Source organism: Tachyglossus aculeatus, chromosome 13, assembly GCF_015852505.1.
Source record: "Tachyglossus aculeatus isolate mTacAcu1 chromosome 13, mTacAcu1.pri, whole genome shotgun sequence".
Taxonomy (NCBI): Eukaryota; Metazoa; Chordata; class Mammalia; order Monotremata; family Tachyglossidae; genus Tachyglossus; species Tachyglossus aculeatus.
In genome coordinates, this window is record NC_052078.1 from 8475340 (window position 1) to 8499666 (window position 24327).

At 44.7% G+C, this 24327-nt stretch overlaps 1 protein-coding gene across 1 annotated transcript in view; it reads right to left on the bottom strand.

Annotated features, from left to right (window-relative positions):
- Positions 1-1765: 1765 nt before the first annotated feature.
- PTPRN2 (protein tyrosine phosphatase receptor type N2) overlaps positions 1766-24327 on the bottom strand; it is a 661085-nt gene continuing 638523 nt past the window's right edge. Inside the window, exons 21-22 of the mRNA XM_038755516.1 lie at positions 9934-10007; positions 1766-3626 (exon numbers count right to left, since the gene is read on the bottom strand). Coding sequence (XP_038611444.1) covers positions 3555-3626; positions 9934-10007 — 146 coding nt within the window. The 3' untranslated portion in view covers positions 1766-3554. The remainder of the gene's footprint in view (positions 3627-9933; positions 10008-24327) is intronic.

The following is a 24327-nucleotide window of genomic DNA, read 5'->3' on the forward strand; positions in this document are numbered from 1 at the left end:
CCAGAAGTTGGCTGTGGTGAAAAGTTGGAAAGCGCCGAGTCTCCCTCTGCCTGAGTCGAAGGCAGTCTGTGTTAACATTGGGAGGGAAGGGCAATGGCTCTCGGGTGAGGAGGAGAGGGGTCAGGGGTCCCCTGAGGGAACATTCCAAGTTCTGAGGTTTGGGCAGACTTTAAATGAAGTTATTCTGGAGCGACGCCTACAGCATAGTGTGATAACACTAGAGGGGGGCTTGTAGGGCACCTCCGGTGGGCTGAAGGCGCCCGTGTAGGGACTTGAGCACTCAATGGATATCGTTAAATGACTGATGGGTTCACTATCCGGTTCAATTCTCTCATATTTTGAACGACGTTTGAGTTCATCTTTCTGGAAGGTCGGCAATACAGTGATTATGACCCTTCAGAGACACTGTCCTACATTTCATGTCACAATACCTTTGTCCCACACAATCCCATGAAGCCCATCTTGTGTATCTTCCAAAAGATGGGAGCATTGGGTTCCTCAGACATGGGTAAGTGATTGGTTTCCTAGAGGTGGTGGGAAGCCTTGGAACGGGCCCACCCTCTGCAAGAAGACAACATTTAAAAAAGGCAACTGATGCTGTCATAAATTCCCTCATTTTCCTGGCCCCCTTGGCCTGGCCAGCCATTCTGGTTTTGGTTTGAAGTCAGCAGTCAGTCGTGACAGAGACAGCTAGTGGCAGAACCCCCACAGAATGGAGTGAGCCCCTGGCTTTGCAAGGCTGTGCTCGTAATTGACCAACTGTGACCAAGTGGGGTAGCCCTCCCTCCCATTTTGGAAATCTACAAATAATAGAAGAGAGAGCAGCAATTTTTTATGACCTGCCCCCAAACACAACCAACCAGAATGATCTATGCCCTTCTTGCCAAGAGGCTGAGACGGTTGCCTTTCTTGAAATTAGTGAAGACGGATTAGGAGGGAACATAAGATTAACCTTCTGGAAATTCAGTCTAGAAGCGGCTGCCTATGCTTTCAGAAGTTATCTGGAGCAACCCCATCCTGACTCAGTAGAACTCAAAGTGCAAAGCTATTGTTCAGATCTTATTTAAGGGGGATGAATTAATTTTACTAAGCATCATATTCTGTTTAGTGTTTGATAAAGAGACTTGGATAAAAAAAGCATTTATGACATTTGCCTCCACTGGCTTTTTGTTGTTGCTCTTTATTGCTTAGATATGCTTTCAGTGGGAATCATTTAATAACTGGCGTCAAACTCATGGAAGGTCATTAAGCAAAGAATAGGTGATAAGCCGTTTTTGCCTTCTGAAGAAATGGACGTAAACTGCAGTGTGGCAGATTTAGATGTGCTAACAGAAAGCACTTCCTTACATTGAAGGGTGTTAAGGCCTGGAAAAGGGTATTGGTTATTGAGGGAGTTTTTTTCCCTGGTGGCCTTCAAGAGCAGATTAATTATTCGTTGGTTTAGATGAAGTTTACATAGGAGACTTTTGAAGCTTCTTATGAGTATCTGTCAATGAATGTAAAATTCAGACGAAGCTGGTAACTGGAGTCGCTTCCCCCAAACTGCTGGGGACTCTAGCCTGTAAACTCCCCTCTAGACTGTAAGCACCTTGTGGGCAGGGAATGTGTCTACCAACTCTGTATGGTACTTTCCCAAGCGTTTAGTACAGTGCTGTACACACAGTAAGCGCTTAATAAATATGATTGATTGCTGGAGTAATGAGGTGCAGAAATATGAAGTGGTGAAAACCCAGAATATAAAAAGCACTTAGAAAAGTTCCCACAATAAATTTCATCCAATTCTTTAATCTCATAAATAAAAGGTAATTGCACAGACCCTCAGGCTTTCGAAACCCATCCTTCGCAGTACATCAAATAGCAACTTTAAACAGTAAGCAAGAAGTCCCCCAAATGAAGACCATGCAAGTCTGAATTCAAAAGTTTAATCTTGACACAATTAAATGACTAGTCCACATTTGATTTTGAAACCTATGAAGCTATTGATTACAACTGGATGGTTCTCTTAGTTCAGATAGTCATGTCCTAGAAGTGATTTTTATTCCATTTAAGAGAAATACATTCTGGAAAATGGTAGATGGGTTAAAGCAGAATCACATTACTACATCATTAACAGACAGACACTAATATTTTGGCATCTCTTGTCCCTCTAGTAGTTCCCAGAACGTAAATAGCATCTACTGACTGGACTGGTTTTCCAGAAACAGTCATAGCTAGTTACAGTCATGTGGTGTGGAGGGAAAAATGAAAGTGATCAACAGGTTGGGAAAAGCCTTCATTTCGTTCAAACTGCAAGTGAAGCCTGGAAACAGACAGAAAATGTGCACGGCTGGTTGGGCGTGGTAGCCATGAGTGCCACAAAGGCAAGAAGAAATCGGGGTCTTTGAGGGTTAAACCGAGTATGAAGATACTGTGAGGAATAAGGAAAACCTCCTCAAAATAAGAAGGCAAAGATATTACATTCAGGCGATTTCCTCCCCTCCTTCTTCCATTTTATAAAATGGGTAACGATTCCTATTGTACATTCCTGAGGCAGCTGCCAGCAAGGGTCTGGACAACCCTCTTGTAGGAACCATAGTACTTCCTACAGGTGCACGACTAGAGTTGGTGTGCTCTACAGAAATATTTCTCGTTGACGGCACTGATTTGTCCTTCCAAATTCTGAAAATCAAACAGCTGCGAATTGACTGAGCTCCTGCCCCAAAACAGACTGCAGTGTGTGAAGAAACGGATCTGATCAAGCCCGAAACTGTAGCTTAAGAAGGACCTTTGCCTAATTAACAGGTACAGCAGATATGGTGAAATGGCCTATAACTATAGATGATGCCCTCCCACTATGTCACCTAACGACTCCTGGTCAGTCTCTGTGATGCCCACGGTAGCTGGCCATAGAAACATCTGCAGGTTGTTTTCTGCTTCCAACAACAACTGTCTTGTTGAAGTCAGAGAACCAACCAATTGCCTGATTCAACAGGGCCATTTATATTCCCTTGTAGTTGCTGGCATAAAAAAATCAACTTGCTCGATCGACAGGAAAACTTCATTTTCCGCTGCCCAAGCTCAGGCTGAGACTGGAGACTTTGCTACTCTTGTCTGTAAAACAATAAAATGCCAAGGACAAACCTGTTCAGCTTTGCCTGGGCACCTCCTTCCCTCTATTCTTTGGAAAATTACAGACTGAACCAGAACCCTCTTCTCCTAGAACATGTACTGAATGCACCAATTACTGCATCACCAATGTGGCATCATTTGTAATTAAGAATGTAATGTGTGCTTTCAGGAAGTGTAAAGCAATTTCTCCAAGAAGACAAAATTAGGTGAACTGTTCTCTCTCTTAATTGGATGTTTCCATATATTTCCGTTTTTTAAATTTTGTTAAACAAAAATACACATTTTAACTGCCGGACTGTACTGGCTATTAAGACTTTTAAAGACCTTAGTACTATGCGATTAAATAGAAGACACACAGTTAAGGTCGGGTCATGGTTTCCAACAACATTCACAGGGACCGAGGATGAGAAGATGAGCGACGAATCCTCAGAAAGCCTCAGGGACTCTTACTGGGGAAGGGCCTTGAGAATTGCATTTACTTCCTCTGCCACCGCTGTCAATGCAAACTCAAACTGCTCCTGTAGGAGATAGAAAAAAACAAAAAAAAAACATTGATGGCATTTGTGAGAGTGCCCCCCTGCTCCGCCCCAAATCTTCTTTCTGCTGCATTATTCACAGTAAAGCATCAGACAGAACTTGTTAAACAACTGCATTGAACAATCCTGCTTCCTGATGTTAGTGGAAGCAAAAATCACTTGATATTGCCTGGGAGTCAGGGAACCTGGGTTCCAATCCTGGCTCTGCCGCCTGCCTACTGGGTGACTTTGGACAGATCGCTTAATTTCTCAGTGCCTCACTTTCCTCATCTGTAAAACGGGAATTCAGTCAATACCTGTTCTCCCTCCCTCTTCTACTGTGGGACAGGGATGTGTCTGATCTGATTATTTTGCATCTACTCCAGCGCTTAGTACAGTGTTTGGCACAGAGTAAGTGCTCAACAAATACCATGATCCCGTAAGGGAAAAATGAAATCTTTTGTCAGAGGGGAGGAAAAAGCTGCTGGTAGAAGTGTGTGACTAGGGAATCATTTTCAAGCAGGAGAGCTGAAGGAGAAGGCAAAATCATATCGTATTCCAAATCAGAAAAGCGTTAACCAACCCTGAGGGAAAAGCAGGGAGATGAAAATAAAAATCTTTAGCTGTTAGCTGCCATTCCAGACAATATCAGCTGCAATCGATCTTTCAGTTTACAGATTACTCTTGGTTTGCTCTCTGTACAGAGGAATAAGTCCCTTGAGAGCAGGGCCTGTATCTTTAGCTTCTGCTTTATTCGCCCAAGTGATGATGATGATGGTATTTGTTACATGCTTACTATGTGCCAAGCCTTGTTCTAAACACTGGTGTAGATACAAGGTAATCAGGTTGTCCCATATGGGGCTCACAGTCTTAATCCCCATTTTACAGATGAGGTAACTGAGGCACAGAGAAGTTAAGTGACTTACCCAAAGTCACCCAGCTGACAAGTGGTGGAGCTGGGATTAGAACCCACAGCCTCCGACTCCCAAGCCCATGCTCTTTCCACTAAGACATGCAAGTGCTTAGTACAGTGCTCTCCAGGTGGTAGGAGCACAGTAATAATAATAATAATAATAATGGCATTTATTAAGCGCTTACTACATGCAAAGCACTGTTCTAAGCGCTGGGTAGGTTACAAGGTGATCAGGGTCCCACGGGGGGCTCACAGTCTTAATCCCCATTTTCCAGATGAGGGAACTGAGGCCCAGAAAAGTTGTGACTTGCCCAAAGTCACACAGCTGACAAGTGGCGGAGTCAGGATTTGGACCCATGACGTCTGACTCCAAAGCCTGGGCTCTTTCCACTGAGCCATGCTGCTTCTCTGGTTTGCTTATCTGGTTCGCAGCTTTGGTTGTGAAGCTGCTTCTTGCTGCTTCACAGTAAACACCATTGATTAAAGTGCACACACTGTAGAGAATGATACTGTAATTGTTGCTCAATTGAAGTATTTCTATTGATACAATAGATACAGTGAGAAGCAGCATGGCTCAGTGGAAAGAGCCTGGGCTTGGGAGTCAGAGGTCGTGGGTTCTAATCCTGGCTCTGCCACTTGTCAGCTGTGTGACTTTGGGCATGTCACTTAACTTCTCTGTGCCTCAGTTACCCCATCTGTAAAATGGGAATGAAGACTGTGAGCCCCACGTGGGACAACCTGATGACCTTGTATCTCCCCCAGCGCTTAGAACAGTGCATGGAACATAGTAAGCGCTGAACAAATACCAACATTATTATTATTATAAGTCACAAGTCTTTGTCGACTGTGTTTTTCCCTCTTAAACCAATGGTCAGGCACACCATTTTAAATCTCTCTCTCTCTCTCTCTCTCTCTCTCTCTCTCTCTCTCTCTCTCTCTCTCTCTCCCTCTCTCTCCCTCTCTCTCCCTCCCCCACCCCCCGGGTCTGAAAATGCTATTAAAGTTGCAGTGAACTTTGTCTCCAGTGAGGGTGGACTCACTGATTTAGGATCACATTGTGGGTTATCTTGTCCTGATGTTTGGTCGCAAAAGGATGGCACCACATGATAGCGGCGAAGGGGGGTAATGGAGAAAAGCCTGATGAAACCAGCCTGTTGCTCACACTCATAAACAATGTATTTGGTTACATAAATGCCTCTGTATCTGAGGACTGTGTCTTTCTGATGAGACGCAAACATTTGCTGGTGCCATATTCTCATTTTGATTTTTCAGGCACCCTAAAATAAAAATCTCAACCTATGTTTGCTTCTTCCCCAAGAAGAAGCACAAGCAGGGTCCCTGGGAAGCTGAAACAGCTGTTGTAGTTACCCATCACTTTCCAAGATGACATTCCTGATGGCAAAATCCTATCCATGCATGTGGGTGTACTTGTAAAGATCACTGCTTGACTGACACTATGGCTAGCCTTCTCTCCTTGACTCTTTGCTAGGCTAGTCTGTCCCCTGGGTGATCTACCACAGTCCACTGCTCTTGTTAGATGGAGGCTGTGCTGTACTCTGTCTTTAAACTGTTTACTCTGCCCTTCCGCTCTGTATGCACTGCCCCCCCACCCCCTTTCAGTTCACCATCCAACAAGTGGTTGGGTGTCCTGCCAGGGTTCATTCTCCTCATGTGTCCCACCTAGCGAAGCTGTGGGCTGTGAGCAGTGCTGGACTATTGGTGGGTTGAAATGTTGATGGTTGCCTTGTCCAGCCTTCTGATGTTGACTACGGTTCATAGATGATACTCGAAAAAAAAGAGATGTTTCAGTAGCTGAGACATGTCTGTCACCCAAATAGACGGTTGGATCCTATTTGGCGTCCTACTGGTATTCAATTTGATCTGAAGCTTTGCCGGGGTTTTCTGGGTTTGGGCTAGTATATGCAAGAAGTTTTCTTCAGGCTCGCTGTCAGTCTGAAGTGCTGCACTGACTCTTCAGATAGGTTCATAATCATTTGCAAGATTCCTTTTTTATGTGTCTCAAAATCCCAGTCACAGCTTCAGTTGTGGGAACTGTTTTCTTAAAACTTTCAGTTAAAAACCATGACTTCTTATTGTAGTCAGTTTTTGATTATTACTATTTTTTAATGGTATTTGTTAAGCCCTTACTATGTGCCCCACACTGCAGTAAGCATTGGGGTAGATACAAGCTAATATCAGACACAGTCCAAGTCCCAAGTCATAGCCTTAATTCCCATTTTACAGGTTAGGTAACTGAGGCACAGAGAAGTGAAGTGACTTGCCCAAGGCCACACAGCAGAAAAGTGGTGGAGCTGGAATTAGAACCCAGGCCTTTATGAATCCCAGGCCTGTGCTCCATCCACTAGGCCACACAGCTTCTACTCCACGTTCAGACCATGGTGAGAGTGACCTTGCCTTCTGGGCAAGGTTCCCATTTGTCCTCTTCAGTGGTATTGGGCAGGAGGGTGTGTGTTTGGGACATTCAGCATCTGTAGTGTTGAGCCCAAATCCTCCGTTTGGTGAAAATAGTGTGTCCCTGGGCTCCTCCCACTCCAGCAACCCAGCACTCCACCTGTGTGTCCTGCACAGGATTCTGAAGCTTCCACTTGTTACTATCCTGAAGTGCCGCAAGTTGTTGTCGATGGCCTTTTTCCCTGTTGTGAGCCATTTTTGATTTTCCTCGAACCAGGCCCGACGGTGTCTCCTGGCCAGACACCCAGTTTTCAGGGTGACTTGGAAGTGTTATTTGTTGTTCATGTCGTCACTTGAAGCTGAGGCTCTGGCTGGGATTTCACAGAGACCTTGCAGGGTTTTGTCTTGTCCAGGAGGAGCTTGCCCTTCCCCTCTCTTGATGGTTGGTTTGGATGCCGCTTTTTGATACGCTAGTGGATTGAGAGCTCGAGTTTGGAGTGTGGGGGTTGAAGGTCAGCCCAGCCCCGTGTGTGTTTGCATCAACTCATGCCTAGTGATCAAATGTATAAGAGATGCCACTGTTTAGACCTTGACTGTACCCACGGTTACTTTCTCGTACGTGGGAGGCGGTATGTAAGGTCAGTGATTCAAAACCGGTGGTGGACACATTTGGAAACTGTAAAACTATCCCTTTTAGCTGGCTCTGACCTAGGATATTCTGGACATTGCCATTTTGAAATCTAGCCAACTCCACTGTGTTCAGTGGGTGGGATTCATTTTGGGGGTCTGGTTGGGACCTCACTCAAACCCTATTGGTCCTGACCCACCCCTGCAAGCTCAACTCCAACAGGAGCTCGGCTGATCTAAGTGCACGTGGGGCTCCAAAGTCAGTGAGAGTCATTGGAAAACCCAGTGACCTGGGGCTCAGGGGTCCAAGGGCCAATGTGATGAAAATCAGTGGAAGGGGAGCAATGCACACCAGACTGCTGGAGGAAGTGGAAGGATCGCAGAACACAGCGAGAAGCCAGGAAAGGAAAAGGAGAGCACTTCTGTTCACTACATGGATATACTTTTTTCCTTCTGGTGCTGATGACACTGTCTTGAATGTAGGCTTCTTGCCTTTGGTTAACTTTGTTAACTTTTACTGTGGAGTGATGAGAACACATTCCCCAAGGATGTGTTAAGGAAAAACCTGGACACTTGGATTGGTAATAGTCGCTTTTACCAGATACACTAAGAGGAATGGAAAAAAGAATATGTTCACAAGCTCACCATCAGTAGCATTTACATCTCCCAGACTGATTAATTTCTCCTCTGATGGGTGTGATTTTTAAGACATACCAGGATGTATGTCCCCCATCTAGACTTTTACGATGCTAGTGCAAATTTAGGATGACAGAAATCCTAATAATAATAGTAATGGCATTTGTTAAGCACTTACTATGTGCAAGGCACTTTACTAAGCACTGGGGTAGATATAAGCAAATTGGGTTGGATAAAGTCCATGTCCCAGGTGGGGCTCACAGTCTCAATCCCCATTTTACTGATGAGGCAACTGAGGCACAGAGAAGTTAACTGACATGCCCAAAGACACACAGCAGACAAGTGGCAGAGCCAAGACAACTTCATGAAACCAAATGCCTAAGAATCTCGTAGAAATAAACTGTTGCATTAAGATCACAGCCTTTAAAAATGCAAAAGAAAAATCAAACAGATCCAGAGATCAGTTTTGCAGGCAAGGGACCTGGGGATCTCTAGAGTACCAACAGTTGGGACCATTCTTTAATATGACTTTTAACCTATGGTTAAAACCTGTTTAACCTGAGGACACCAAAGCCCCAAAGCCATTTCTTATGTATACTGCTGGATTAGCAAGGGAAATGGATAAACTCCCCTCTCCTCTTGGTCTGGAAGAAGTTACTTAGTTTGGAGTATTGTCTAACTAGCTAGTTGGGGAAATTTTATTTAAAAAATTAGGTGAGGGGCCGGCACTACAGGAATAAAATGGCAGCTGGGGTTTTCTCAAGGCAGGGTGGGAGAATTGGATTGATTTCCTTTGGACATTCATTTTCCCAGGGACATAGTTCCTCAATAAATTGTGGTATTTGTTAAGTGCTACTATGTGCTAACTGTGGGGTAGATACTAGGTAATAACATTTGACACAGTCCCTGTCCTAAATGGATCTGAGTCTGAAGGGGAAGGAGAACTGGCATCCTCATTTTACAGATGAGGAGACTGAAGCACCGAGAAGTTAAATGACTTTCCCAAGGTCACACAGGTGAGCCAGGTCCTCTGGCTCCCAGGCCTGGGCTCTTTTCACTAGGCTACTGGCAGCGGCACACAAATGTTCACTGTTGGGATATAAATGTTGCTAGAGGAAGGAGATTGGGATGAATGAATGAAATAAAATGGCCCTGCAACAGGCCAGGATCAGAACCCCTTGTTCTTTCCACTAGACCTTGTTCATTCATTCATTCATTCAATCATATTTATTGAGCGCTTACTGTGTGCAGAACATTGTACTAGGCGCTTGGGAAGCACAAGTTGGCAACATATAGAGACGGTCCCTACCCAACAGTGGGCTCACAGTCTAGAAGGGGGAGACAGACAAAAAAACCAAAATATATTAACAAAATAAATAGAATGAATATGTACAAGTAAAATAAATAGAGTAATAAATATGTACAAACATATATACACATATACAGGTGCTGTGGGGAGGGGAAGGAGGTAAGGCGGCTTAGCAGCAAGGGGTCATCAAGGTAGAGATTAGAGCTGTTGCAAAAATCTGCAGTACACACCAAAGGAACTGGCTTAGCTAAACCTTCGCCCTAAATAGACTTTCGTTGGTAGGAAGCCTGGCCGAGCCATCAGTTTAGCGACCCGTGTTAACCAGGTGATAGCCTCTGTCTTCTCTCTCCCAAGAATGATGATGGGGAAGACCTTTATTGCAGGTAAAATCCAAGGGGATGTATCGACAGTACCTTAGTCTGGACCATGCCTGGTCGCTGGTCCCTCAGGTGCTCCAGGGTAGCGGCAATATCAATCTCTTTGGCACCTGTAACAAACCACAAATTGGACTGAGTTCAGAGAACAGGATAATCCACGCCACATCTGTCAATCTCCCAGTCTTGGGTTCCCTTTAGGCTAGCAGTCCGATAGAAAATGATTGCATTCGTTCAATCCAAGTGGTAGGCAGCTCCAATTTCTAGGTTCATAGAAGAAAATAAGAAGTGAGGGCAGGTTTGATTAGTATTAATTGAAGAAATCCCAGCAAAAAATTGTTACGAGGTGTTATGACGTGCTTCTACCGATACTTACGAAATAAAATCCAGAACCTAATTCTTGGAAAATAAAGCACTTTCCTTGGTTATTTCTCTATTTCACAAGCATAACAGTTTAAGAAATGCACAGTAGTTTCCAGGTATAATGTGGACAGTTGTAGGGTAATAATAATAATAATAATTATGGCATTTGTTAAGCGCTTACTATGTGCGAATCACTGTTCTAAGCGCTGGGGGTGGATACAAGGTGATCAGGTTGTCCCACATGGGGCTCACAGCCTTAATCCCTATTTTACAGATGAGGTAACTGAGGCACAAAGACGTTAAGTGACTTGCCCAAAGTCACACAGCTGACAAGCTGCGGAGCCGGGATTAGAACTCATGACTTCTGACTCCCAAGCCTGTGCTCTTTCCACTGAGCCACGCTGCTTCTCTATATATAGAGAAGGGTTTTATATGTGTGTGTGTGTGTGTGTGTGTGTGTGTATGTATGTATGTACAGGGTTATATAGCTAGATGAAAATCTTTTAAACCTTAAAAGCAAACTTTTTAACATCAGCTGTTTAATGTGTTTAATCTTCCAAATTTGAGAACAAATCACGTTGACAAAGCTAAGTTCACATTGAAAAAAATAATGTAAAGATTGTGATATTGCTTGGCAGGATATGAAAACTTCAGTTCAGAGTGAGTATGCATTGAATAGAAGCCATCTTATTACAATTTGTTACTTGATGCAGTGAGCCCCCCATGGGATAACCTGATTGCCTTGTAACCTCCCCAGCGCTTAGAACCGTGCTATGCACATAGTAAGCGCTTAGTAAGACTGGGGAAATTCAGTCTTACCAGTCAATCAGTGGTATTTATTGAGCACTTACTGTACACAGAGTGCTGTACTAAGTGCTTGTGAGATTACAATATAATAGTAGACATGTTCTCTGCGCATAAAGAGTGTAGCACAGTGATCAGACCTACTAAGTTATGGTAAGGGCACTAGACAAGGAAATGGCAAACTTCGTTATGACTGAGGGGGCCCCAGTATCCTCAGAACTTCATTTCCCCTATGTGAAAAATGGTGGGGGAATTTGCCTGGCTTCTTTAGAAGGTTGTTGCCATAGTACATATGGGAGGGTGACTGAGGTCATTAGAAGAAAGTTCTCTAATTTAAGGATATGCAGTGGATATAAAAGAATGCGTGTGTGCGCACACACATTCACATACTTGTACTCTTGTACTGGGGGACATGGGGAGGAGGAGACACTGCCTCTACCCATGAAGACCACCCAGTCTGAGGGAGGGAGAGGACATACATACTTTCCCCACTCCCCAGATGCAGTGGAGGAAAGTGCCAAGAGTGAACATTCCTCTATTTTCTCCTGCTGTCTGTAGAAAAATTGGGAAACATGTAGGGGAGCCCCCAGGATCCACACCCTGGGGCTCACAGAAAGCTGCCAGGGGCAGTATCTGACCCGTGGCTTTTCTGAGCCACTCAGGAGGCATCACTGAGATTACTCTGGGTGAGACCTGCCTCTGGAGAATTTGCCCCCTGAGGCCATCCATTCATTCAGTCATTCTTTCATTCAATCGTACTTATTGAGCGCTTACTGTGTGCAGAGCACTGTACTAAGCGCTTGGGAAGTACAAGTTGGCAACATATAGAGACGGTCCCTACCCAACAGTGGGCTCACAGTCTAGAAGGGGGAGACAGAGAACAAAACAAAACATATTAACAAAATAAAATAAATAGAATAAATATGTACAAATAAAACAGAGTAATAAATATGTACAAACATATATACATATATACAGGTGCTGTGGGGAGGGGAAGGAGGTAGGGTGGGGAGGGGGAGGAGGGGGAGAGGAAGGCTTTCTCCTCCGGCTCATCTCTGTGGTGACGCTGTGGAGACAGGGTGGTGGGGGTTGCGTGGGCCAGAATCCAGCTCCCACTTGTCCGCAGAGAAGCCAAGGGCCAGGAGAGCATGGGGATAGTGTGGTGCGTGGTTGGGGGCCGAGGGAAGTGAGTGCCCCACCTCTTAAGTGGGCAGGTTAACTCTGTTAGATTGTACTCTCCAAGCTCTGCGCAGCGAAAGGCTCAATAAATATGATTGATTATCTTCGGAGGTTCATTTGTAAATAGAAATGGACCTAAAGAGGGTACCATCCCAGTGACGGTTCAGAAAGGCTAGTAGCTCTGACAGACCCATCAGAGTAAGAGAAGAATCCCAAACAGATGATCTGAGTCAACATTCTCTGTTCTTAAGCAATTCTCCTCCTTCTCCTCCTCCTGCTACTCCTCCTTAGGTCAACAATGCCATGTGCTCAGTGCCTATTTAGCAAGTTCCCAGCAGTAATTACATGGAGAATTGTCTTTATAGAACACACTTACTAGAAGAGATGAGGCAGTTACTAAATAAAAGAGGATGACTGCTTCTCTTAAATTGTATGGTTTTTCTGTTATTGGGCAACTTCACCCTAGGGACAAATCTAGGGTTGCCAGATGAGAGGATTTGGGCCCTAGCTCCATGTCCACCTCCACCCTGGGCAGAGAGGCAAAACTTATACTTGCAAACTGCAGGGCATGGATGGGTTTCTTCCCACAGGCCTTTCCCAGGGTCAAGGGGTCCCAGCGGCCCGGGGCCAGTGAGAGGCAGGGAGATTCCCATCAGGCACTTTGTCCTCAGAGGCTCTGCTATACGCAAGGAGGGCTGGGGCCTGGAATCATCTACCTCTTCAAATTAGAGACTCCAGACAACCACCTGCTTTGCCCCTCCCCATCCCCCTGAGTCACTTAACTTCTCTGTGCCTCAGTTACCTCATCTGTAAAATGGAGATTAAGAACTGTGAGCCCCCTGTGGGACAACCTGATTATCTTGTTATCTAGCCCAGCGCTTAGAACAGTGCTTTGCACATAGTAAATGCTTAACAAATGCCATCATTATTATTCTGCTCTCCTCTGTGGCCTCCTGCATTTCTCCCAAACCTGATGTGCCCCAAAGACCACGGCTGCTGTTTGAGGGCAGTGAGCGTATCTACTAGCTTTTATTGGATTCTTCCAGGTGCTTTGTACAGTGCTCTTACAGAGAGTAAACCCTGAAAATACTATTGATTGACAGATTGTTGCACGGTGGCCTGATGTTACCCTGATTCTGAGAGCCCATTTTTCTTACGGCTTTTGTTAAGCGCTTACTGTACCAAGTGCTGGGGAAGGTACAAGCTAATCAGGTTGGACACAGTCCATGCCCCATGTGGGGCTCACAGTCTTAATCTCCATTTTACAGATGAATGAACTCTGAGGCACCGAGAAGTTAAGGGACTTGCCCAATGTCACGCAACAGACCAGTGGTGGAGCTGGGATTAGAACCCAGGTCCTCTGACTCCCAGGCCAAAGCTGTTTCCTCTAGGCCATGCTGCCTCTCTCTGCAGCGCTCAATAAATACGATTGAATGAATGAATGAATGCAGCCTGGTGCAGCTGCTCTGCTAGGCCACATGGCATAGTTAAAGACCATAATATGTTTTGTTTTGTTGTCTCTCTCCCCCTTCTAGACTGTGAGCCCACTGTTGGGTAGGGACTGTCTCTATATATTGCCAACTTGTACTTCCCAAGTGCTTAGTACAGTGCTCTGTACATAGTAAGCGCTCAATAAAAATGAATGAATGAATGAATGAATGAAAGACGGTCTGTGTAGTCGCTCCAAGAGGACCTGCGTGGGATTTTGTTAGCAAGGGAGGCCTCAGGGATTCCAGGATAGTTTCTCTGGTCAGCTCTCTTCACCTTTCTCCCTGAAGTTGGTGCAGATGGTATCTCTGAAATCCCATGGTGGCACTTCCTCATTCTCCTGTTATGTGGAGGCAATCCCAGATAGGAATACAGTCCTTTCCTCGCCTTCAGGTCTGGGGAAGGATCCGGTCAGATCCAGATCCATTCTGCACAACTCTTAACAGCTGGAGGGATTAGGCTGTGTGGTGGAGTGCAGCAGCAGGCCCTGTTTCCCTGAGGAGATAGGGGAATTGGTCATCATTGAGCATCATGATCAGTGGTGGGAGCTGTGTGAAGGCGATGGTTGAAGGGTTGTTGCCGATCTTTAAGAGTCTGTCCTTGTCCAGGGTTGAGGTTGGCACCATCTTAGTTCTTCAGCGGGGCCGTGGCCTGTTTCGATCTGCAGAACCTTGGCTATCCTCTGCCTTGGTGTCCCCTGGCCTGTGGCCTGTTTCTCAGCTTGTTCGGCATGCCACTGAGTCGGCTCTGTAACAGTCCCTTTGTGTCGTCAGGAAGGACTGGAAGGTGTTGTTGATGCATCACTTGCTTTGCAGCAAGTAGCCCTTTGATCTCAGGTCATTATTATTATTATTATTATTAATAGCAGTAGTATTGTATTTGTTAAGTGTTTACTATGGGTCAGGCACTGTTCTAAGCGCTGGGGTAGGTACAAGTTCATCAGGTTGGACATAGTCCCTGTCTCACTTGGGGCTCACAGTCTAAGTAGGAGAGAGAACAGGCATCGAATCTTCATCTGACCGATAAGGAAAATGAAGCATAATGAAGTTAAATTAATTCATTCATTCATTCAGTCGTATTTACTGAGCGCTTACTGTGTGCAGAGCATTGTACTAAGCGCTTGGGAAGTACAAGTTGGAAACATATAGAGATGGTCCCTACCCAACGGGCTCATAGTCTAGAAGGGGGAGACAGACAACAAAACAAAATGTGTGGACAGGTGTCATTAGAATAAATAGAAATAAAGCTAGATGCACATCATTAACAAAATAAATAGAAGAGTAAATATGTACAAGTAAAATAAATAGAGTAATAAATCTGTACAAACATATATACAGGTGCTGTGGGGAGGGGAAGGAGGTAGGGCTGGGGGGATGGGGAGGAGGAGGAGATGTCACAGAGCAGGCTGTGGCAGAGCTGGGATTAGAACCCAGGTCCTCTGACACCCAAACCCAGGCTCTCTCCACTAGGCCACACTAATCCTCTCGCCATCATCATCATCATCATCATCAATTGTATTTATTGAGCACTTACTATGTGCAGAGCACTGTACTAAGCGCTTGGGAAGTACAAATTGGCAACATATAGAGACAGTCCCTACCCAACAGTGGGCTCACAGTCTAAAAGGGGACAAAACTATCCTGATGTATCTGCTCATAGTCTTATGGCCACTGGGTAGACAGTATCTCACAGACACTCTGTACCTAGATGAGGCTACTAACTGCTGGGGCATTCTCGAGGTTATGGAAAGGTACCAACTTCCCTCAAGGCGTTGGAGTCCCAGTGATATGGAGGCCCTGGGCTGTGTGTTTCTGCCCTTCCTCCCCTATTGTGGGGGCATGGGGCTTCATTTGCAAGGAAGGAGAGGGGGAGAGGGAGAGTGGATCCCCAAAGCCCTTGGGAAATGGAAGTTATGGGGTGTGCTTCCCTCGCTTACCGTTGTACTTGGATTTGCACCTTTTATCCACCTCTCCTTCAGCCCCGCAGCACTTATGTACAATTTGCTGAACTGTACTTTCCAAGCACTTAGTACAGTGCTCTGCACACAGTAAGCATTAAATACGATTGAATGACAGTACAATGCTCTACAAGCAGTAAACGCTCAGTATATGTGGTTGATTGACTGATATGCAGATCCTGTTGCTGGGCCATTTCTGAACCCTTTGGGCAAGAGAAGGGGGCTGCCATTTGCCCAAAATTGGGCCACTGCCATGCCAACCGGTGGGTGTCATGAGCCAGGGGGCCAGTTCTGAGCCATTCCTAGGAGATTTGCTGCCCCTCCCCAGCTGGGCCTGGGGGAACAGTTAATGGCTAACCAACACTATTAGTAGTTTGTACTCAGTGAAATGATTCAGCAGTTCATGAGGTCTGCAGCATCTTGAGGCGTTCCTGTTCTTTCCTGCTGGCATAAGAGTGACCAGACACAGGCTCCAGTGGATGCTACCCTTTGCAAAAAGCATTCGGTGTCAGAAAATAATCCCTGACCCTGTCATGGCCTCAGAAAATGTCATCGCATCAGGCGGGAGAAACATCTCCATGTGCTCCTTTCATAAATTTTTAAAAATAGCTGATGAATGTTAAAGCTGTTTCAAGCAATGAATTTCTTTCATCCCCATTCCAATCTTCCCTACCACATCCTTAAACTCAGTAGTAAAGTCACGATGCTAAATTTGTCACATTGCTAATAATTATTCCTGTAGTGCTACAAAGGCAAGCTAAGTGTACAATAGATGGGAAATATTTCCATGGAAACAGGTTTGTGTCAAAATGCAATATTAACCATGACTTCACTGCAGGTTTCAGCAAAAAGAGAAGATGAATCATGTGGGAATGGGAGGAATGAGGGGTGGAAAAAAGGACTCAAAAATCTAAAATAACAAATGCAGGAAACAGATGGCCAAGGACTATTTTGTCTTTCAGATCAATCAGTCAAATCAATCATATTTATTGAGTGCTTCCTATGTGCAGAGCACTATACTATGTGCTTGGAGAGTACAGATCAGCAGAGTTGGTAGAAACGTACCCTGCCCACAGTGAGTTTTCAAATCTGGTCCAAGAAGGTGGCACATATTTAATGTGCCTTTTACAGCTCACTCTGATATAGATTTGGGTTTTAAAAAGGGAAAACGAAAACCCGGATGATTCTCCAAGGAGAAAGCATTTTGGAGCAGGCATAGATGTTGTAGGATGAGTGAATAGTCGCAGGGTAATTCCAATTTGGAATCACAGGGAGTCAAGATCTTAGTGTACATTAAACGTGGCTTTGCTTCTGGAACCTGGGTTGCATCCCCCTCTCCATCCCCACATCTTACCTCCTTCCCTTCCCCACAGCACCTGTATATATGTATATATGTTTGTACATATTTATTACTCTATTTATTTATTTATTTATTTTACTTGTACATATCTATTCTATTTATTTTATTTTGTTAGTATCTTTGGTTTTGTCTCCCCCTTTTAGACTGTGAGCCCACTGTTGGGTAGGGACTGTCCCTCTATGCTGCCAATTTGTACTTCCCAAGCGCTTAGTACAGTGCAGCACACAGTAAGCGCTCAATAAATACGATTGATGATGATGATGATGAGACCACCTGATCTGCTAGCCGGTCCAAAAGCTGGCACACCCCATTTGCTATTCCCCAAGCCAGCGGTGTGATTTTTGACAGTGGGTACCCAGATGTCCGAACCCCTGGAACATGGTTCGGAGTAGGGCAGGAATGGCGAGTGTGACCAATGCCACAGCTGCTGCACAAGTGGCAGATGGTGGGGAGAGAGGCGTAGTAAAACACTTGTTTTTCTCTTGGGGGAGTGGGAGACTCAGATCCTTTTACCTTTGCCTCCCCCCCCTCCACACAACTAAAATGCCACCCAACAGGACAGTGGTATCAGGGAGTGTGGAGGAGCTGGGGGAGAGAGGAAGGGAATAAAGAGGCATGACTCTTTGTGACAGCACCTCTCACTGTGATCTTGAGTATTGTGATTTGGCCTTAAAGTTGTACTGATGAGAGAGATGTGTGATTAGATGTGTGATTGGGACTGTGCCATGGGCCCTTTGTAAGGTCTTGCCAGTATTTCAGATGAAATAATTTGTGCGAGGCACAGAATAGTCTCAGCAGCAGGTTTACTTGTGCTAGGCACAGAATGGTCTCAGTGGCCCAAACGCCTTTTACACTGAGTAGTTTCTCTAGGAAAAATCAACTTTATTCCCCTCCTTTTTTTGTGCAAATTACGTTCACTGAAATGTCTTTTTGTCCCTTTGAATTGAGCAAGTTACATTCTTGCAGCAGTAACATTCCTTAGAGATCTTTCAGTGTCTTTTTCCAGCACTGGATAGTAAGCTCCTTGGGCGCAGAGAATCACGTCTAAAGTTCTGTTGTGCTCTCCCAAGCGCTTAGTACAGTGCTGATCTTGCAGAAAGCAAATGTGGCATGCCACCAAGTTGTCTGGAGAAGGGCCAGGTCTTTCAGAGGGTAAGGGATGGAGGACAACTGGGGTCTCTGTTCAGAGAAGTGGGGGATGAGCTCTTGCAAACCTCAACCTATTCTTCTCCCAGTCTCCACTTTTGGTGGAGTCTCCACTCCCAGTCTCCACTTGCAGCCAAGTAATTTCCCACCCGTATCTCTGGGGGTTCTTAGGAAAATGACTGAGACTCAAGTCTTATTGTATTTCACACCATGATGCACCATTGGAATGTGCAGGGTGGCAAGGGAAGGAGGGGAGTGTGAAAGGAAGGTAAGGCAAGTGAATTAAATTCTCCCAAAATGTCCTGCTAGTGTATGTTAAGGAATAATACCATTTTCTCAACAGAAGTTCATAATGTTTAATAATAGTACGAAACTACACGGAAATAGGTGAGTGTAATAAGGATGGGGTGTTTTGTTCTTCTAAATGAGGGGCATCCTAAGTCCAATTTCTGCTTTTATAATTCAGTAGTTTTTCTCTCACAATAGTCAGACAGTCTTACTAAAGATTTTTTTAGGGCAGGTTTTTAAGTTGCCTTGAAATTTCAAAAACAAGTAGAAAGTAATGCGAATAATGTCTAAAATCTCCAATTCCATAGAAACTCAATATTTTTAGAGACCAATTACAATTTCATTGATTGAGACCCAAGGCACTGAGGAGATTTTTCAGGTGTCTCTTAGCCACATTCTTGTTTTTGCTCAGAGGCTAAGGTCTCTGCTCTTCTCATAGATGTCTCCTGTACATATGTATTTGTTTTAGAAGAGAAATAAGACTCCCAAATGGGAATACTGGCATCTGTTGAAGGAATATGGACCATGAAATTCAGGGGGTGGGGTGGGGTTGGGGGGCGTGCCTTGGTTTCACAGGTGTCAACCAATCAGGTGTATATATTGAACACTTACTATGTGCAGAGCACTGTACCAAGTGCTTGGGAGAGTACAATCAACAGAATTAGTAGACACGTTCCCTGCCCATAAGGTGTTTACAGTCTAGAGGGGGAGGCAGACATTAATATGAAGAAATAAGTAATTTATAATATTTAATTTAAAGACATGTAATGATATGTAATGCTGGTGTCCCAGCAAAATATTCCCAGAGCTGGCCCAGGCAGAATCCCCAACAGATTTGGCTCTTTCTGGGCTCTTAATAGTGACGAGGAATACTTTGCGGAGTGGATAGAGCACGGGCTTGGGAGTCAGATGGTCATGGGTTCTAATCCCGGCTCTGCCACTTGTCTGCTGTGTGACCTAGGGCAAGTCACTTAACATCTCTGGGCCTCAGTTACCTCATCTGTAAAAATGGGGAAGGAGACTGTGAGCCCCACATAGGACAGGGACTGTGTCCAACTCAATTTGCTTGTATCCACCTCAGTGCTTAGGACAGTGCCTGGCACATAGTAAGCACTTAACCAATACCATAATAAGTAGTATTGTAACATTTTTTTTTTCACAAGAGCCCCATGAGAGAGAAGCCAGAATGTCACTTTCCATTTTCCAGCTAAGTAAACTGAGGCATGGAGTGATTAAGCAAAGTTGCTAGAGGTCACAGGCTAGTCTGGAACTAGAATCCAAGATCCCCTCACTCTCAGCCTTTGTCTGGTCCTTCCATCAGACCATGTGCCTCCCTTACCTTTAGATTAGGTAAGCAGTTGTGCTGTTATAAGTAGAGCTGTCCTTAGGGATAGAAATGCATGCCCTCACACCTAGGGGAAGGGGAGGAGGGGAGAGGGAGGTACCTATTCTTTGGTTGGCCACGACTCCAGAATGTAAACTCTTCGTGGGCAGGAATCGTTTCTGCCAACTCTATTGTACTGTACTCTCCCAAGCACTTAGTACAGTGCTGTGCACACACTAAGCCCTTGATAAATGTCACTGATTGACATCCTTTTGGTGCCAAGATTTCTGTCACCTTCCCTCCCCATCTCTCCTTTTCCCATTCCCTCTGTATCTTTGGTCTGCTCCTCCAAATCTGGTCCCCTAACTTGAGCTCCTGCCTCTGGGAAGGCTGCCCATCCCCATTACACTCGTTGACTATAGGGCCCTTTGCAAGTGCAACCAAACCATTGGGACCACCTTGCCAGTGGCCTTGGTAATTCTACATAACATTGTAAAGCCACAAGCTTACTCCAGCAAAATAGTTTCTGTGTGCTGATTTCCTTCAGAGTGTTGCTCAACTTGAATGACCATAATTTATTTTAATGCCTGTCTCCCCCTCTAGACTGTAAACTCCTTCTAGGCAGGGAACATGTCTACCAACTCTGAAGACACTTACTGTACAGTGCAGTGATTTGGTCTAAACGTTGTACTGATGAGAGGGAAGATGTGTGATTGGGAGTGTGCCATGGGCCTTTTTTGTGAGGCCTTGCCAATATTCTAAATGAAATAATTTATGCGAGACACAGAATAGTCTCAGCAACAGGATCACTTGTAAGTGCTCAATACCACTGATTGAGATCTGTCTATCAATATACGTATATAAGCATAAGGTGATTTTGATGTTTATACTTGTAAATTACATTCACATGGCCTGTGCAGTTGAGGTTGTAGAATTCTCATGTGAATCTGGGCCCAAATTTTTAAATTGTCAAATGCTTTCTTCTGCATGATTGGCTTTACACTATCTTTTAATAGCTGTATCCCCCAGTGTGAAGTCAGGGAGAGCTGCCCTTTCTAAATGCCTTAGGAGGGCTGTCAGTTTAGAAATTTGAGCAATTCTCTGATTCATTAAACACATTTTTAAGATAAAAAATTTTTAAAAAAATTTAATATTTAATAGCAAAGATTCAGGGGCAGCCAAAAGACAATTAAAAAAAAAAGAGATCATTCGTATTTCTTTATACTAGTGTTTGCATTCCTTGTGGAGTTCGGCTATTAATTGAGCGAGACAGATGATCCAGTTAATTACATTAGACCAGTCTCCAGGAAGGCACACACTGAAGTGTAAAAGAACTGGATTTCATTGTTGAAACAGACAATCCTTCAATTTGGAATGGAAAAAAGTAACTCCTGGCCGTGGGCAGATATATATGTGAGAGCTCTGGGTGTACCTGTCTCTGCTTAATTTTTCAACCCTCAGAACAATAGTTTCCCAGTAGTAATATGCAAAATTCATCATAAAGCAAATCAGCTTACATTGGAAAAAAGACTGTTTATAGCTACAGCTCAGGGAGGCTTGAGTGGGCTGGGTTTATTTAACCCGAGGGGGTCTGGAAAGCAGCAGCTATTGGATCTTTTCAAACTCAAAGACCTCCCTTCGCTAAGATTTCTTTTTCCACCTGACTGTGGGAGAGGCCCTTAATTGAGCACATATCTCTAGCAGCGCTGAGCAAATCATCTGCTTCTATGCAACATGGGGTCTAAAGAAAAATCTTTATGGTCTTAAAAATGCTTACATAGGATCATCATTCCTTCAGATTGTGGCATCGTCTTCCATATCATTAAAACTGACTGCTCTGGAGCCTAGCAGTTTTCCTCAAGTCTCCTGCTAAAATGCCTTCTTAACACTGTGGTATTCAGAGCCATGAAATCCTTATGGAAAAACTGTAATCAGGATTATTCTTGCCCAGACCAGGGGTTTCCTTCCTCTTGCAATTTCTAAATGTAAGCAAATAATTCAAGTTTGCATTGTACTCATTAAATGCAAGAACTTCAGTAACGAGGCAAGCTTGATGCTCTCAATGACTACTTTTTTTCTTTTGAGAAGTTTTTAATTGCACTCTAATCCCTGAGAGAGTGAAGGAGCACTCAAATGGAGGGGTGACCATCTATAATAAAATATAAAATATAAATCACACCTGTCATTGCAGAGCATTCATTTTTTGGAATGATCATATTCATTTTTAGGCCAGTATTTTTCATCACTCGGGGAGAGAGCAAGTACCTCAGCTAAATATTCTGGCAATTGTATATAAGATACTGGAGAGCACCTTGAGCTTATTGACAGCATAAATACGTAGAAACCAGTCACTGGGTATCTAGATGTAAATAGATGCTAATTAGTTATTTACAAAGAGAGAAATTTAGGGAGAGATAATTAGTAAAACTAAAAAAGGGGGGATGATAAAATGCATCCTGGGAGAACCACTGCCTATGCAAGATGATGGTAACAATGTAATAATATTAGGAATAATCATGATTGTGCACTCTTAGCACTGTGTTTCATTGATTGATTTTATTTTGTCAGTGATGTGCTTCTAGCTTTACTTCTATTTATTCTGATGACTTGACACCTGACCACATGTTTTGTTTTGTTGTCTGTCTCCCCCTTCTAGACTGTGAGCCCGTTGTTGGGTAGGGACCGTCTCTAAATGTTGACAACGTGTACTTCCCAAGCGTTTAGTACAATGCTCTGCACACAGTAAGCACTCAGTAAATACAACTGAATGAATGAATGTAAAGATCCAAAAAATTTATGACCTAGAAAAAATTACCAAATTTTTTTATGGTGTTCTTTAAGCACTTACTATGTACCAGGCACTGTACTAAGTGCTGGGGTAGATATACGCTAATCAGGTCGGACACAGTCCATTTCCCACATGGGGCTCACAGACTTAATTGCCATTTTACAGACGAGGTAACTGAGGTGCAGAGAGGTTAAGTGATGTGCCCAAGGTCACAAAGCCGACAAATATCAGGGTTGGGAATAGAACCCAGGTCCAATCAGCTCCCAGACCCGTGCTCTGCCCGCTAGGCTATGCTGCTTTCAGTTTAAATTGTATGACACTATGTTAAACTTTTCAATACTCTCTAGGTGACGGTGATGGGTTGGGACAGGTTAAGCAGCAAAAGGGAAGGTTGAGAAGACCACATTGCGTTTTCAGCAAGGAACAGCCTTTCTCAAAGTCTTTTTTAAAAAAAATCAGGACGGATTCCCTTTGGCTGGAGTGGCCCTGCTCAGGTGGAGAAGTGTGAGGAGTGGAGGGAAGGAGGGGCAGTCCTTTCCTTTAATCAATCAATCAATCAATCAATCGTATTTATTGAGCGCTTACTGTGTGCAAAGCACTGTACTAAGCGCTTGGGAAGTACAAGTCGGCAACATATAGAGACAGCCCCTACCCAACAGTGGGATCACAGTCTAGAAGGGGGAGACAGAGAACAAAACAAAGCATATTAACAAAATAAAATAAATAGAATAGACATGTACAAGTAAAATAAATAGAGTAATAAATACGTACAAACATATATACATATATACAGGTGCTATGGGGAAGGGAAGGAGGTAAGGCGGGGGGATGGAGAGGGGAAGGAGGGGGAGAGGAAAGAGGGGGCTCAGTCTGGGAGGCCTCCTGGAGGAGGTGAGCTCTCAGTAGGGCCTTGAAGGGAGGAAGAGAACTAGCTTGGTGGATGTGGAGACGGAGGGCATTCCAGGCCAGGGGGATGATGTGGGCCGGGGGTCGACGGTGGGACAGGCGAGGTGAGGAGATTAGCAGCAGAGGAGCGGAGGATGCGGGCTGGGCTGGAGAAGGAGAGAAGAAGGAAGGTGAGGTAGGAGGGGGTGAGGTGATGGAGAGCCTTGAAGCCGACTTTAGTCAGACTTGGCCCTGTCCTCCAAGACAGTGGGAGAGCTGTGGTTTGGCACTTCCCGGTCCTCCCCTTCTTCTTGCTGGGGCCAGTGAATGTCCAATTCCACCTAGGGTTTTCAGTGTGTCCAGGCCTTCAAAGTCTTGGGTGTGTGTTACCAGACTCAGCGACTAGGGGGCACGTGTGCACCGGTGAGTCAACTGCTCAGCCTTATCAGGCGGAGGAATAAAGCAGAAGCCTCCAGCCAGCAGAAAAAAGCTGTAAGCTTATGGCATGGAGGAAACAGAAGTAGGCAAATATGGGGTGCCCAAGGGTACATGAGCAAGTGCCCAAGTCCCTCCAGGTCCTCTCCTCTGCAGGTGGCTTCTCTCCCCTTCACTCCACAGAAACAGCCCCCTTAAAGGTCACCGATGATTTCCTTCTTGCCAAAACCAACGGCCTCTACTCTATTCCTCTTCGTCGACCCCTAGCCCACGTCCTGCTTCTGGCCTCGAATGCCATCCTTCCTGAAATCTGACAATGACTCTCCCCACCTTCAAAGCTCTAATGAAGGCCCATCTACTCTTAGAGGCCTTCCCAGACCAAAGCCCACTTTTCTTCGTCTCCCACTTCCCTCTGC